This window comes from Bombina bombina, chromosome 6 (assembly GCF_027579735.1).
Source record: "Bombina bombina isolate aBomBom1 chromosome 6, aBomBom1.pri, whole genome shotgun sequence".
In the NCBI taxonomy this organism is placed as follows: domain Eukaryota; kingdom Metazoa; phylum Chordata; class Amphibia; order Anura; family Bombinatoridae; genus Bombina; species Bombina bombina.
The window spans coordinates 1,068,629,074-1,068,646,609 of NC_069504.1; the positions used below are offsets into that span (position 1 = coordinate 1,068,629,074).

Consider the following 17,536-nt stretch of genomic DNA (forward strand, 5'->3'; position numbering starts at 1 on the left):
AGTAGTGCATTGCTGCTCCTTCAACAAATGATACCAAGAAAATTAAGCAAATTTGATTATAGAAGTAAACTGGAAAGTTGTTTAAAATGTATATGAAAGAAACATTTTGGGTTTCATCATTTACAAAAACAGTACAAGACTGAGAAAAAATGTACAACTTTTAGCACTCAAATTCCCTATGGCAAATAATTGAACAAGTGGAGCAAAAAATGCGGAATTGAAAATAGGAACATTAAAACGTAACTTTTATTCAGGCAATATTAAAATAATGGCAGTTTATTAAAAACACAAGAAAAGCAACCTAGACCAAGTTCTGTGTTCAACAGAACTAATTGTGCAAAAGATACAGGGTATATATTTGTGTAAAAGATGCAGGATATGGGGTATAAGGATGTATATTGTCCCTTTAAATGGATGTCGGTGTTAATCCATGGTCATTTTGCCTTGCTTAATACCACAGAGATCCAAATATATAACAGTTACTGGGAGTGTAAAAGGTGTTTAGCAGATGAGAGAAATAGCTGCTCAATAAGTAGCTGAGATTAATGTTAATCTGAACACCATAACCGTAGCATAAAGTAATCCCACTGTATAAATAGGTGTTGGAATCAGCTGTGCATTAACACTACTGGCCGACATATGCACTTTCCCATTAATCTCCCTCTGCTTGTGTAATACTAGAACCTGCCTCTGCTCATTTAACACATAAAGTAATTATCTCGAGGTTACATTTATTCCTCCATTGGAACATTCTGTTACATTTAGGTTTGCATATACTTTGTTGTAATCCGTTTCATATTTAAAGTGTCATAAAAGACATTACAGGATTCCCAACAAAACTTCCTACTTGCAAACTAAAGTTTAAAGCGCTAATTATCCATGCAAATTAAAATAGAAGAGCCCATTTACTCCCCAACCTCCCCTGACTTGTTTCGCCAATAGCCGGCTTTTTCAAAGGGACCCTCAGTCTTGTACTGTTTTTGTAAATGTTGTATCCAGTACACAGCACCTACACCCAAGCTCAACATTAATCTAATATGTAGATAATCTATCTATACATAGATTTAAACCACGCATATATATTTAGGGTTCCCTATCACTATCACAGTAGTGCCATTGTTTTTTTTGCTTTAAACATTTTGGGTTTCATGTCCCTTTAAGATCTCCATACCCATGTCCGGATTGGCTCCTCTGAATGATTTAAGTATTGGGTGGATATTTTTTGGCTATTGAAATACACTTCTAGCAAACAAGGTGTTTTGTTTATGTTTTGACATGGCTGATGTTTTTCTCTAAGAAGACAACAGAATTGTCTTGTAATTACAAAATGTTTTGTGTCTCTTTAAAGGGACAGTCTACACCAAAATTTTTCTTATTTAAAAAGATAGATAAACCCTTTATTACCCATTCCCCGTTTTTGCATAACCAACACAGTTATATTAATATGCTTTTTACCTCTGAGATTACCTTGTATCTAAGCCTTTGCAGACAGCCTCCTTATCTAAGTGCCTTTGACAGACATGCAGTGTAGTCAATCAGTGAAGACTCCTAAATAACTTCACGGGAGTGAGCACAATGTTATCTATATGACACATGTGAACTAGCACAGTCTAACTGTGAAAAACTTTCAAAATGCTCTGAGCTAGGAGGCGGTTTTCAACTGTTTAGAAATCAGTTTGAGCCTAGCTAGGTTTAGCTTTTCAAAAATATCACCAAAGGAACAAAGCAAATTTGATGATAAAAGTAAATTGGAAAGTTGTTTAAAATTGCATGCCCTATCTGAATCATGAAAGTTTAGTTTTTACTTTACTGTCCCTTTAAGGACAGTTATAAATGTGTGCAACCAATGGTTGAGTTGAACATAGCAGTGTTAAGTCTGGAGTCTGCAGTTCCACTTTTAACAGGAATGAGAATGATGCGCTATAACTTACTTTTTAATATAGATATGAAATTCAAATAACCTGCGCTCTGGCCGCCCACTTCAAAAGTCACATTTTTTTTATGAGCTAACAGTTTGAACTGTTCTCCAATCTGTGCTCTCCACATAAGGCACGTTTGTTGTAGCTAGAGCTCTGATTGGAGAACAATTTAAAACTTAAGCTCACAAAAAAAAAATCACTTTTGAAGTGGGCGGCAGAGCACAGAGAATACATACATTAAAAAGCAAGTTATAGCGCATCTTCATTACATTACAACTTATTAATTAAACTACATCTAAAATATCACTAACATTACGGATCTGTTTTTATAAAGGAGAGCGTTTACCATCACTTTAATGTGTTTCCAATTGTTATACCAGCTGAAGTATATAAAATCTATGAGAAATTGCTCCTTTAGATTATTTTATATTTGAAATAGCTGGTTTTGTTCTTTGAAGCCACAACCCATCAACATGGATTGAGCTTGCAGGGAAATCAGATATTCTTAGTTTATCACTTTGTTCTTACACATGCTTGTTTATATTATCTCTGTAAACCAAAGCTTAATACTAAAAATTATTGAAAATTAATATCTTATTGCTTTATATCTTCTACCTCCTACTTGGAGTGTAATTTATCCTGCTGTCCTTATTTACACATGTTAACCTATACTTAAGTATGGAAACTTTGAGTTCAGGTAGGAATACCACTGGAAAAATCAGCTATTTCAAATGCCAAAATAAAGTAAAAGCAACTATTGTAAACAATATAATACACTCCAGGAGGTAAAATGGATCACAGAAACAAATTACAGTAGAGAAAATTTTAGGGTAAACAGTCCCTTTAAATGACAACTAAACACAGTAGAATAAACTAATCAATAAATGCATAATAAAAAGATAATGCAGGTCTTAATTTCAAATGAATAGTAGTTTTTTTACTGACAAATTTAAAAAATAGTCAGTTTCCTACTCCCTGCATCATGTGATAATCATCAGCCAATCACAAAATGCATATGTGTAGATTCTATGAATTCTTGCACATGCTCAGTTGGAGCTGGTGCCACAAAAAAGTGTGCATAGAAAAAGATTGTGCACATTTTGATAATAGACGTAAAATGGAAAGTTGCTTAAAGTTATATGTTCTATCTGAATCTGAATTACTTTACTGTCCCTTTAAAAAACATGAAAACTGCACAAAATAAAAGTATATTGCAATGTTTTATTGCATATAATTATAGATATATTACAATCAAAGTACAAAATGATTAATTTAAGTGAGATCTGTGTCTCATCTGCTAATGAATTTAAGATTTATTTTTATTTAGAGAAAGGAATATTTATTCAGTCTTCTGTATATTCTGATTTTGTGAAAGGCATTAGAATATACTCGAAAATTAAAACTAGGCCTATCTAGGTATGAGCTTGCTATAATTTAAAGAGGCATTTGACTGAAATTTAAAATAAATTAATTATCTCCAATACACATAAACTAGCAAAAATTCTTCTAAAAAAAGTATCACTGTTTCTGGAGCATATGCACATATGCCTTGCACATACACATTTTAAACATGCAAGTACAGTATATGCTCTCTGAGCAGGAGCAGTGTTTGAATGCAGGTACACAGGGCATATTTACATATGCGCAGTGCACAGTAATCTCACTGAAACAATCATAACTTTTACTAAAACCATTGTTACTAATACATGTGTAATGCAAAACTAATACGATTCATGTGCATTTGAAATTTGAATGTACGCTACTTTAATTACACAATTACATTTTCCTCTACATAATAATTTCCATACTTTTCTGAATAACTGTCTTTTTCTCTTGCAGACTCCTAAAGGAACTTGTCTGGAATCCGTAAAACTCGCCATAGATATTGGCTACCGTCACTTTGATGGGGCTTTCGTCTACTACAATGAACATGAGGTGGGGCAGGCCATCAGAGAAAAGATAGCTGAGGGAAAAGTGAAACGAGAGGACATCTTCTACTGTGGCAAAGTAAGTCAAAACCTTGACTCCATTCCATAAGACAAACTCGTTCAGGAATTTTTGGCCTTACTATTTTGACAGAAATATATAAATCATCTGTTTGTGATTTGTTGATGCGTTTATGATTTTTATCAACATTACCAACATGTGAACATTAAAATATGCTTGTCCAATATTCAGTTTTATGTTTGTGCAATAACTGGTAGAATTTAATGTTTTGCATAACTTACACTTGGCTTATTTCTGTAGATGTCATGCCATTGACAGGCACAGCCCTAACTGTCCTTCAAACTTACAAAAATCCACACTGCATTTTACTTTGGAAGTACTCCTGGTCCTTAAGAAAGTTCATGAAAGGTTTTCATTTTCCAGGAACTGTCCTTACTATGGGGCCCACCAGACTTTGCCTGGCTCTTAATCATGGCTTTAATCCACACACTCAAATAACTGAGTGGTTTTTATTCCATCGGCCTCCAAAGCAGAATTTGTTCCATTCTTATTGCCGAAATAGGAAACACATACTGAAATATGATTCCTGTAGAGTGCATTTTACCTTCTTAGTACGCTGGCACCAGTATTATATCCTGTTAAGACTCTGGCATAAACTACATCTGAAGATTAGTACATTACTACAACAGACCATGACCTATTTTATACATTATATTTTTATTTTGCAATTTTGAACAAAACTGGTTAGTCTTTTTTATTTTTTATTTATTATTTCATTAATAACAAAAATCACTAAAAAAATTATCTTAATATTTCCTAAAGTCCATTTAAAGTTGTTTTTAGTCTTTAGCCTCTTCCAGTCTCATGTCCTCCTCTTCATGGTCCTCTCCAAGCTCTAGATCTTCAAAGGGGCTCTCTCCCCTGTTTAAATGTCAAAATTGAGCTTGCACACACTCTTTTTGATCGGGACCATATTTCTGGGAGACTATTTACAATATCATGGTTAGGAGAGGTCATGTAGGGAGGTTTAGATTTAGCTGTGGATTAAGATTGTAGCAAAAACATTTAGCTTTATGTTTGTGGTCACTGTTTGAGGGTGAACAGTAGTAGTCCATTATTTATGGTACGGGGAGGAAACAACAGTTATTGGGATATTTGTTATGGGTGCCACAGGTGGGTGGCATTGGGACAAAATGGTTCAAAAGAATTGTAATGGAGAGAGCTTGCGTGATTGTAAGGGTTAATAAGCTATAACACTGGTAATTATATGTAATATAATTACCAGTTTTACATTGGTTGAAATGAGTGATGGTCATTGGTCACACTTACTACTTGCTTTCAGGAACATATGTTTGTGTGTGTGTGTGAGAACAGATTGAAGCCTCCCAACATTGAAACAGTTATAATGTTATCTGCTAAATCTTTTCTTGAAGGCCCTTAACCATTGGTATCCAATGTTTTCAAATGAGGGGTCAAATTGTATAGATTTTGTGATTTAAAACAAAAATACTTCTGTATAAACAAACTTCAAGCACAATACACATATTGTATGAGTAGGCAGGAAGGAACTGCATGCTAAAAAGAGCAGTAATCTCCAGAAAAGACAGAAAAGTAGTGTGGAATCACAGGCAAATTATTTTGATATAATTTCACCCAAACCAGTGCTGCACATTAATTACTTGCAGTGGAATGCAATCCCAGTGATGTTGTGGCAAAATACCTAAATGGTTCAAGCAGAACCCTTATAAAATGTATTAATGTGAAGGGTGTTATATAAAGCAATAGGAATCTGCATTGTAGCCCTCAGGCTTTACTTTCGTTTATGTGTGTGTCTATGTTTATGTGGTTGTGTGTATGTATATTTCAGGGTTTCACCCTGACTTCGATTGTTGTTTGCAGCTTTGTGTCATGGCTGCCATTTCAGGTTCACCTGTGTTTTTTCCTTGTCTGAAGCAGAGTGATTAACGCTGCTCACTACACCCGGACTCCCTCTTATGGCCTAACTGGAGAACGTCATCAGTGAGAGACAGGTTGCAGTCTCAGAATGATGTCATCACTTACTATTTATGTGCCTCAGTTCAGTCTGCCTTTGCCCTTGCATTGTCTCTGACTTCTCTCTGAGTCCCTGTGTTCCTGACTCTGTGTATAACCTGACTTGTTTTACATCCCTTCTGGTTCCTGATCCCTGGCTTGTTTGACAACTTGCTTTGGTTCCTGGCCTGGCTTGTCTGACTACTCACTCTGGCTTTGACTCCTGGCTTGTCATTTGGCATTCAATATAATTTTTTTTGTTATTTTTTTAATAAAGGTGTGATTAATTTAGCATTTCAAGTCTCTGTCTGGTCCCTGACAGTATATTAATGTGGGTGAGTGTGAGTGTAGGGGATAGACAATTAGTATTTTCTCACACAACATATATGTATCATATATGCCTTTACAAAATGTTACATTTGCCTTTCACTCTGTTTTTATGTTTTCAAGCAGTGTTCTTATCTAGAATGAAGGGGGTGTCGCATTACAATAAGAATCTTTTCCTTGCTATAAGAAACTGTTGTTTTACTAACCCGTTGCTACAAAATAAAATGATCGACATAACATTAGACACACCTGCTAAACTGTAGGTTAAGTATTAGCATTTCTAACAGGGGGAATGAGAGTTTTGGGCAACATCTTAGAGAAAAGTCTCAGACATTAGCAACTGTGAAATCTGCTCCATGTGTCCCACTAAATGATTATGCTGGCTGTAATTGCACTCCTCTGCCTGTCTTGTACACTGATATTAATGCCTTTTTCGAAACCCGAAGATAAGTAATGCATTTATAGTTTAATCATTACCTTGCTTTATAAACTGATTATCGATTTATGTTACTGCACTAAGTTAATAATAAACAGTTATTATTCTAGTGCATTTTCGTCTGTGAATTTCCCTTTTTCAGTGCTATTTTGATACCTAGTGTGCGAGTGCCCCAGCACCAGGACATAACTGTGTGTATATGGGTGTGGGTATTTATGTGTGTGTGTGTGTATGTTGTTGTGTTTGGGTGGGTGTGGGTGTGGTTGTGGGGGGGGGGGTAATATTATATCTGCTGCTGCAGAGTTATCTATTGGCTGAAGTGGTAAGGCACAAGTTTTATGTTCAGTAAATAAATTAGTTTCGCTGTCAGTTCCACTACAGATTTCTGGAACCATCTTTCTAGTTTCTCTCCCTGTCTTTTTACAAACTGTTATTAAGTTTTAGATAAGAGAGAGTTAGTGTTTTTCTTTCTGGTCAATCTAATTAATGCTTGGATCTGTCAGCAAATCCAGTAGTGTAGTTGAAGGGTATATTGTCTGATTAAACTTTAAGCTTGTTCCCTGAAGCAGTGACTTGAATCTCCTAGCAGAGAGTAAACATCAACTCAAGAAGCCAACAAAAACCATGAAATAGAACCTTATAGAACCTTAAGAAGTCTAATCTAAGTGGTTATATTATGCCAGAAAACAGAAGTGATATTAGTTACTCTAAAGACACCTGGTGAACAAAGAATGGATGGACAGTGAGCAGGGTCTGAGTCTTTTATTTTTTTTATATATATTTATTTATTTGTATCCAACACAGTATACAATCAAATGAATCCAACCTTTTGTGCCACGCAGGGCAAGGTAAAACATGTTATAGAACAAAAACAAATTAGAGCAACAAATTCACTTTCTCTCAGTGGATTGATAATTTCTTTGTAAACAATATTCGATACTGAGCTGGAATTTTTCTGTTTTAAATACACAAAAAAAAAACAATAAAGCACTCAGATAGTCAAAAACAACTAATAAAAAAGATAGAAGAAAGGGGCGAGAGAAAGAAAAAAAAAAAAAACAAAAAAAAAAAAAAACAAGGGAAATCCATCACTGCTAAACCAGATCCCAACTACGATTAGTGCTAAATTTCTGTAGCCTTTGTTATCCATGAATGTGGGAAAAGATCTAATATAACCATTTCTGCAAAACTAACTGAGGATGTAAAGGGTGTTAAAATCTGTTTTTGTATAGGCAAGAGATAAGAGTTAATAGTGGGATACCAACCACGTAAAAAAATTTTAATTCTAATTTCTGAGGCATCCTGTAAATGATATGATTCAAAAATAATTTGATCTTGAATAGCGTGCATGATCTCAGAAAATACGGGCCCTTTATTTGCTTTCCATTTTTTAAGAATACTCTGTCTTACCGCTAATATTAATGTATTTAAAGAGCGAGTCCAATACCTATCTAGACTACTCGAGGACTCAACCAATAGGATAATATCCCGGAACGTGAGAGAAACAGATACACCATGTATATTGTTAAACCAATATATAAGTTTCAACCAAAGCTGTTTTATCCTAGGACATGTCCAAAACATATGTAATAAATCCGCTTCCATATAAGCACACCTGGGGCATGAAGCTGACCTAGAAGGATAGAATCGAGCCAATTTAGCAGGATAAAAATAAAAATTGTTTATTAGTTTCATATGGGATTCCTTCCATATTGAGGGGACTTTACAAGTTTCTAGTGACTTAAAACTTTGTATGATTCTGTCCGGATCTATATCCCGGATTGTCTTACACCATGGACCGCAAATCTTACTTAAACTACCTTGCGTTTGTTTTGAGAGCATAATATCGTAGATTAATGAGATAGAAGTAACACCCGCTACGTATTTCTGTATTAGGACTCTGATATCGGACCATACAACAGATATGGGAAACCTCCAATCCTGTGACCCAATGAAATGACGTACCTGAAAAAACGCAAATAAATCTGATCTAGGTAAATGATAAAGAGAGAACAAGGTTTCACCATCCAACACTGAGTCGTCTGGGCCAATTAACTGACAAATCCGATTTAGCCCCTTTTCGGCCCAGTTCTTAAAAGTTTTTTGATGTAAACCGGGGGAAAATAAGGGGTTACCCTGAATAGGAAGAAATTCTGACAAAGAAAAATCTATTTCCAGCACTTTACAGAGTTTGTGCCACGCCAGAACTATATTTTTAAATGAAATAAGTGAAGAGACGTTGGATGGTAATTGACGCGGCTTACAATGTAATAAAGCTGATAATGCAAAAGGGTGTATCAATAAAGACTCCTGCACATAAGTGGAAAATATATCTGTTCTTGCCAGCCAATCAATTGCGATTTTTGCCATCGCTGCAATATTATACAAATAGATATCTGGCAGTGATAGGCCACCTGCCCATGATTTCTGCGTTAGTCTTGCTAGAGCAATGCGTGGTTTTTTATTTTGCCAGATAAATTTAGAAAAGTAACCGTACAAAATTCTACAATCCCGGTTAGTTATTAATAAGGGCAAATTTTGAACAGGGTAGAGAAGGCGTGGAAAGATAATGGTTTTAACCAGATTTACTCTCGCCGTTAGTGATATGGGAAAAGAAGTCCATAGTTGCAGATCTTGTTTGATTTTTTGGAATATAGGAAGAAAATTATCAGAATACCAGTGGTTCGGATTTTTATGTAGTAAAAGACCCAGATATTTAACAGACTCTACCACTTTGAACGGATTACTAGGGTGACTTGAGTCTACTTTTCCAATATACATTAATTCACTTTTTTCCATATTCACTTTATAACCTGAAAATGAGCTAAAATCCTCTAGCAATTGCCTCAAAATAGGAATGGATTGCTGTGTATTTTGTAGAAAGACTAAAATATCATCAGCATATAGCAATGTGTTTAAACGCAGAGATCCTATTGTAATCCCTGGTAGACTATTTCTTAATCTTATCGCTAGCGGCTCTAATGCTGTATTAAACAGCAAGGGAGACAGTGGACATCCTTGCCTTGTACCTCGCTGTAGTGTTATTTTTGGCGAGATCATCCCATTTACTAGTAAATATGATATGGGCTTCAAATAGATTCTATGAATAAATTGCAAAAAGTTCCCTTTTATCCCAAATTTCCCAAGTGAAATAAAGAGATGATCCCATACAATAGAATCAAACGCTTTGACTGCGTCTAATGTAAGGACAGCCATATCAGTACGATTACTTATATTAACTTTTTGTTCCGTATTCCAAGCGTAGTCTATCAACGTAATTAATTTCCGTATGTTCTTAGAGGCATTCCTCTTAATCATAAAGCCCGTCTGATCCATGTGAATGAGTTTCTGTAAACAGAAAGATAATCTGTCAGCTAAAATAGAGGCTAAGATCTTATAATCAGAGTTTAAAACTGATATCGGCCTATACGAGCCTGGGTCCTCCGGATCTTTCCCCTTTTTTAATATAAGTGAGATGTTAGCCATTGAGAAATAGGATGATATTGGGTTATCTAGTGTGTAATATACGTTAAATAACTTCTCTAATACTGGTAATAAATCTTCCTTAAGACATTTAAAAAATTCCGCGGGTAATCCGTCTGGGCCTGGGGCTTTATTGGACTTCAAGTTATCGATAGCCTTACTAATTTCTTCTCTAGTTATATAATCATTTAACATTGTTAAATCTTCCATCTGGATCTTGGGCGTATCAACTTTAGACCAGAATACCTCTTGGATATCAGGATTGGTTTTAACTGGAGAATATAAATATTGATAATAAGAAGCAAATACCTTGCAAATGTCCATAGTCTCCATATATCTAGTCTCATTCTCTTTAATAACCGGTATAAGATTTTTTTTTCTTCCTGATTTTGGTAAGCTTAGCCAAATACTTGGCAGAGCAGCCATGAAACCCCTTATAATGCCTATTTATTCTGATCTCCTCTATTTGGGCTTGTTCTTTAAGGAAAAGATCTCTCTCCTTTCTAATAGCAAAATAGTCATCCCAATTATTCTGTGATGGAGCATTCTGGACTAGTATATAAGCCTTCTTCACTCTCTTGGCCAAAATAGCCTCCCGTAATTTAATCTTTTTCCCACGTATATTTAAGTAGGCCATAATCTCACCTCTTAGAACCGTCTTAGAGGCCTCCCAGAAAATTTCAACTTTGTTATCATATTCCCTGTTATTGGAGCCATACTCCAGCCATTTTGATTGTAACCACAATCGGAACCTAGGGTCTGAGCATAAATACCGGGGGAAACAAAATACCGATTTCTGAATCTTATCTTTTTTAGATGAAGGGAATATTAATGAAATTATTGCATGGTCCGATATCAGAATCTCTCCTATGCTAGCCTTGGATTGCCAAATAGATAGCGACTCAGAAACTAGAAATAAGTCAATCCTAGAGAATGTCTTATGCCCCTTGGATTCACAGGTGTATATAGAGATGTCGGGGTTTTGAATTCGCCAAATGTCTATTAATTTCAACTTATAGCAGAATTTCTGAAAATATTTAGCCCTTAGTCTGTTACTGACTATGTTTTTACGTGAAAACCTATCTATAGAAGGGTCTAACGTCATGTTAAAATCTCCGCACAAAATTAAGTTGTTCCCTATAAGCGGGAACAACTTATTTTGGATATTTTCCCAGAAGACTAATGAAAATTGGTTAGGAGCATAGATGCAGCAAATTATAAATTTTATGTTTTTTATCATTATGTGAAGTAAGATAAATCTGGCTTCCCCATCAATCTCTCTTTTTATAATCTTATAATCTAATTGTTTGTGTAGTAGTATTGCTACTCCGCACTTTTTATTAGGGCTGTTAGTGGAGATTACCTCACCAACCCATTTGATCTTGAGTTTCGCTGCTTCTGTCTCCTTAAGATGGGTTTCTTGAAGACAGGCCAGATCGGGCTGCATCCGAGCTAAAGTTCTCACAATCAATTTACGTTTCATTGGTGAACTGATACCCCCCACATTCCAGGAATACATCCTAATTTCCGCTGTCATTTTTTAAAGATACTGATAGTTAACAGTTTATCCTTAAAACGGGGTAGGAGTTCTGCCATCAATGTAGGAGTGAGGAGAGACAATCCCAAACCAAGAGAGAAAAGATAAAAAAAAGAAAAAGTAACAAAAAAAAAAAAAAAAAAACAAGGGAAAAAAAAAGAAACAGAACCAGCAAGCATTTAAATATCTTATTCTCGATAAAACTTTGAGCATTTTAAACAGCAGATATCACTATTTCATCATTATCCTATTTTCTTTAGAAATTCAATTACCTCTGATGTTTCACTAAACATCTGTCTATTACCATTATCATTTATTATAATTCTGGCCGGATAGCTCAGCCAGGCATTAATACCTTTATTTATTAGTTGCGTACAATACGGAGCCATAGCCTTTCTCCTAGCTGAGGTCTCGCCAGAGAAATCCTGGAACAACAATATTTTGTTGCTCCCCAATATCAGAGGTTCTTTTCTCTTTTTATAGAGATTAAGAATCTCAATCTTGTCCTGGAATCTCAGAAGTTTGAGGATGACCATCCTGGGTCTGATGATCCCATTAGTGACTATCTTCCTGGAGCCTACTCTATGGGCTCTCTCAATTATCAAGGGTACCCTGTGTATGGGAATGCCTAGAGCCTGAGGTAGCGTAGTCGAGGAGAAAGTCATAAGGTCCTCAAACTCCGGAGATTCCGGCAGACCGATAATTCTAATGTTATTGCGCCTGGAGCGATCTTCCAGATCCTCCAGGCGCAATTGCATACTTTTTAATTTAGCTTCATGTTTCTGTGAAGTAGTGTGTTGTGTATTTGCCTGGTCTTCTAGTGAAGATATTCTATCTTCGGCTTCAGTAAGTCTTAATGAGAATTGTTTTATCTCTGACGAGAGTGTCCCTATATCAGTAGAGATGGCACCTAATTCTGTTTTTATGGAATCAAATTGTGGTGAAAATAGAGCTACTAGCTGACTTGTGAGGGCCTGGGTATCAATTGTTAAAGGTGTAATTTCAGATATATTTTCTATACTGTTGTCTGCCGTCTTAGCTTTTTTGTCTTTAGATTTAGCTGGCATTTTTGGGGAATTAGTTTTGGCCTGGGTAATAAATTTTTCCATTAGTGATGTACAAAAAAAAGAGTGAGATGTGATAAAAATAAAAAGAGAAAATAAAAAGACCGTGTAGTGAAAAAAATGTATTGGAAAGTGACAAGAAAAAAATAAGAAAAGTCAAGAAGGACACTACTGGAGAGTGTCAATGTAAAATGTGACGTGAATACGTTCAGTGGGAATTTATAATATCAAGTTTGAAGAACTGATCCTGTTAAATAGTGATTAATGGTGTGTGTAATAATTAAAATAGTGTTTAGTTAGTTTAGGAAAAAATAGCTAATGAAACCAATTTACTATACTAATTCCCCCTAACCTGTATTTTGTGTATTAACAATCGGCAAAAAAATATAACTGTACAAGCTTAGTTAAACTTGGCCCCAACTTTAAAGAATCACAGTCAAGTATTAGTAGAACTAACTGCTTACACAGTCCTCAAGTACAATGAATATAGAGACAGAAAAGCACAACCCCTGTAATAGAACACTCCTTCTTATGTTTAGCAGATAGAGGCAAGAACTGTGGAACTGAACACATCCGTGTATCCAGTGTATAGACGTTTTATAACATAGTTGGGAAAAGTCACAGAGGTGTTGTCGGTGCTGACTCCTTTTTATGCATCCCAGACTGACATGCTAAAGTACTTAGAATTATCTTATGCTGGGAGTCTATATGTAGATCAGAGTGAAAATAGGCAGTCTGATGATCAGGGCAGATAATATAATCAGGATATAAGCTGTATTTTGGGCTGCCAGCAGATAGAAAAAAACCGGCATAGGAAAGGCATTCCGCCAACTCTGCAAAACTGCTGATAACACAGCACGGTGAGCAAACCACTCATACACAGTCACCCATGGATGCTTATGCTCCGTGTACCGGGCCAACCTGCTGACCGTAACCCCCCTTGCTGCCGTTCTCACCTGTGATGGCTTAACGCTGTAGCCGAAGTGAAGTTCTCTTTCAGGATGTCCCGGGGTCCGGTGTGCAGTTAATAAGGCGCTCTGTTAAAACCTTTAGGCCAACTGACTTGCTTCCCAAGCTTGCAGCACACTAGACAGTAGGTCGCGGTAGCTCCCTCGGATTACCCTGAGCCAAAGAATCAATCCAGCTTCGCTTGGCCAATCAAGCTCTCTATAGTGGCTCCGTTGCAGTCAGCGGACCTGTTGCGGCTGTTAATCTTTCATCCCAACCCGGTGGTAGTGTAACCGCTTCTCCGAGATAGGTGAAACCAGGCACCTCCGGGAAAACGTTATCAGGCTCCAACCAGGATAGAAACGAAACTCTGATCTCCCTCTCAGCGAAGGGGCTGAAGCACTCCCGCAGTGAACCAGGCGGGAGCGTTGCACTTGGATATGTGCCCAAAGTTCTGGATAACAGTCTGCTGACACCTGGCGAAAATAGAGTGCACCAGCCAACGTGCACTATTAGGCTGTAAATGCGGACTTCCACTGCCGGAACAAGATCCGAATACCCAAGCCTGGAGACCGGCCAAGGGCAAGCAGCGTGCGGTGGTGATAGATTGGGCCTCACATAGAGGCGCGGAGCTTCTAGCGATACCTGCCGCTACCTGCAGCTACCTGTGAGCCCCGCCTCCAAACCGCAGGGTCTGAGTCTTAAACCAGGTTCCAATCACTCTTTTTCCAGCTATACCCATTGTCTAGATTAGGGGTTTAAATAATGGTTTTGTATTGTCTTGGTAATGATAACTACCTGGCAGTCACTGCTGCTGTTTGCATAATTGTTTGTGCCAGTGCTTATAGGCAGGGTCGTATTTTGGCCTAGGCAAACAAGACACTTGTCTAGGGCAGCAGATATGGTGGGGGCAGCACTTTTTGTGTCTCACTACACCTACACATACATGCGCATTGTACTATATACTTACTGCACTACACATGGACACTGCACTAAACACACACACCATATATACCATATAAACACACACACACATATATATATATACATACAAATGTACACTTGAACATGAATATTTACTTTGGAAATACCATAAAAAACCTAAATACACCACTGCTTATAGGTAATTAAAAATTAAGGTTTTTTGCTGCTGATACATAGTGGGAAGCTTAAATATCTGTTTCAGTTTGACATGACATCATCTTAGCAAATTTCTAATTTACTCCAATTATCAATTTCTCTTTGTTTTCTTGATATCTTTATTTAAAAAGCAGGAATCTAATCTTATGAGCCGGCCCATTTTTTGTTCAGCACCCTGGGCAGTGCTTACTGATTGGTGGCTACATTAATAAGAGTAAATTAGAATGTTGCTTAAAATTGCATGTTTTATCTGAATCATGAAAGAAAACAAATTGGCCTGTATCCCTTTAACCCTTAGGTGCATTTCAGGCTAGGATGCCCTACACTTTCTAAATCTGTTCCTCCCAGATCAACGTAAAATTGCTACAGTTCAACTTTGTTCAATTTTGGCCTAAAATGTTTCACACATTCTATAATTAATCTGCATATCTGTATCATTAAATCTTTTAAAGCATCTATATAAAGCAAATTACTCACTTAATCCTACAAATTAGGAAAATTGTCTAAATGATTATAGATAAAGTAACACCTAAATGTTGAATCACTTGAAAGTGATGCAGCATATCTGTAAAAAGCTGAGTAGAAATTATCACATGAACAACTCTATGTAAAAACGTTTACTCATGCAATCAGGATGTTTGTCTAGGGCTTACAAGGGTGTTTGCATCTGGCATTTGCAGGCACAGTCACTTTATTTTTCTTATCAGTTTAAAGAGACATTAAAGAGATACAAAATGCAAAAAATTTACTTTTGTGATTCAGGCAGAGCATACAATTTTAAAAAAGTTTCCAATTTACTTCAATTATTATATTTTCTTTGTTCCCATGATATTCTTTGTTGAAGAGATACCTAAGTAGTTGTCAGGAGCACTACATGGCAGGAAATAGTGGCAAAATCTAGTGCTCTTGCAAATGGATAACTTTCTTGCAAAACTGCTGCCATATAGTGCTCCGAACATTCTCTTATTTTAACCCTTTACAAGTGCTGTGCTGGTTAGTGAAACTCTGTAGCTTCACATCTTAGAGTTGAAGTATTCCTATAGACTGTGACAGAAGCAGTGCACATTCACAGATCTGTGATATTGTCTTCTTAAAAAGCATTACTGTGAACTTCAGTTTATAGTGCACAGCACAGAGCAGGAGCTGTACATTTTTGCAGTGGCTGCATTCTTCTATATTATTCCTGAGAGTTTTTTTTATATTTGTTAAGTAACTTTTAAACAGTGTTAAAAATAGCTTCTGCTTTCTATTGTGTGAGATAATCCAAAGTACAAGGTAATATCACTGATCTGTGAAAGCTCACTGCTTCTATCACATGATGCAACAATACAAGATGGCAGCACCCGTATTAAAGAAGCAAAGCATTGCCAAATGGCTTCTCTAATTGGTTAAAATAAGAGAGACTTTTCAGAGAGCTGCAGTTACAGAAGGAAAAGCACTAGCATGGTTAGTAGTAACTATGCTACTATAAATGTACCCAGGAGTTTAATGTCCCTTTAAAGGGACACTCAAGTCAAAATTTAATTTTCATGATTGAGATAGAGCATGGGCTTTTAAACAACTTTTCAATTTACATCCATTAGCAATATGTGCACAGTCTTTTAATATTAAACGGCCATAATACCCAAATATTTAAACACTTGAAAGTGATGCAGCATAGCTGTAAAAAGCTGACTAGAAAATATCACCTGGACATCTCTATGTAAAAAAGAAAGATATTTTACCTCAAAAGTTCCTCAGTAGCCACCTCCCATTGTAAAGGACTTCTAAGCAGCAAATCAGTATGTCTGTCCCTGGACAGCGGAAGGAACGAGCTTATGTGCACACTCATCTTATTTCCCTATTCAGTGTAAGGAAGTTTACAATGAAATCTCATGCGAGTTAAGTGAAATTTCATGAGATCACAGTAAAAAGAGTTCATGACCCCAGCACTGTTGATGCTGATTGGCTGCTGTTCATTTCTTCATTTTTTATTTTTTTTACCTGCAGCTGAGCAACAGCTGAGTATAACTTTTTACACATTATTTACTCTGCTGAGCTGAGGAGATTGTGAGATAAAATATCTTCCTTTTTTACATAGAGATGCTCAGGTGATGTTTTCCTGTCAGCTTTTTACAGTTATACTGCATCAGTTTCAAGTGATTTAGCATATGAGTATTATGTCCCTTTAACACTACTACTGAGCATGTGCAAGAAATCACAGAATATCTGTATATGCATTTGTGATTGGCTGATGGCTGTCACATAATGCAATAGGAGCAGAACTAGACATAACTGAAATTTGTCAGAAAAAATCTACTTCTTATTTGAAGTTCAGACTAAGTGTGATAGCATATTCTAAATGCATTATCATACATTTGTTGATTATGCAAATTTAATATATTGACTGGTAATGTAAGAACATTTACTATGAAATCTCATGAGATTATGTTGGAATCCAATGAAATCACAGAAAAAAAGGTGTGAACACAGCACAGATGATGCTGATTGGCTGTTTTTTTCACCATGCAGATGATAGCTAAAATAGTAGCTGAAGTATAACTGCTCACAGAGCACTTATTCTGGTGAGCTGAAGAACTTGTTAGGTTAAATATTCCTTTTATACATAGGGATGTTTGTGTGAGATTTTCTAGTTATAAATAGGTTTGAAAGCTATTTATTAGGGTGGGAACCACACTGTGAAGTATCCACCAGTAAGTCTGCT

General features: G+C 36.3%; 1 protein-coding gene across 1 annotated transcript in view; it reads left to right on the plus strand.

The window, feature by feature from the left end:
• The window catches only part of AKR1D1 (aldo-keto reductase family 1 member D1), a 74,375-nt gene that overhangs the window by 34,189 nt on the left and 22,650 nt on the right, over positions 1-17,536 (plus strand). The window contains exon 2 of the mRNA XM_053718944.1: positions 3,759-3,926. Within this exon, the coding sequence (XP_053574919.1) occupies positions 3,759-3,926 (168 nt within the window). The remainder of the gene's footprint in view (positions 1-3,758; positions 3,927-17,536) is intronic.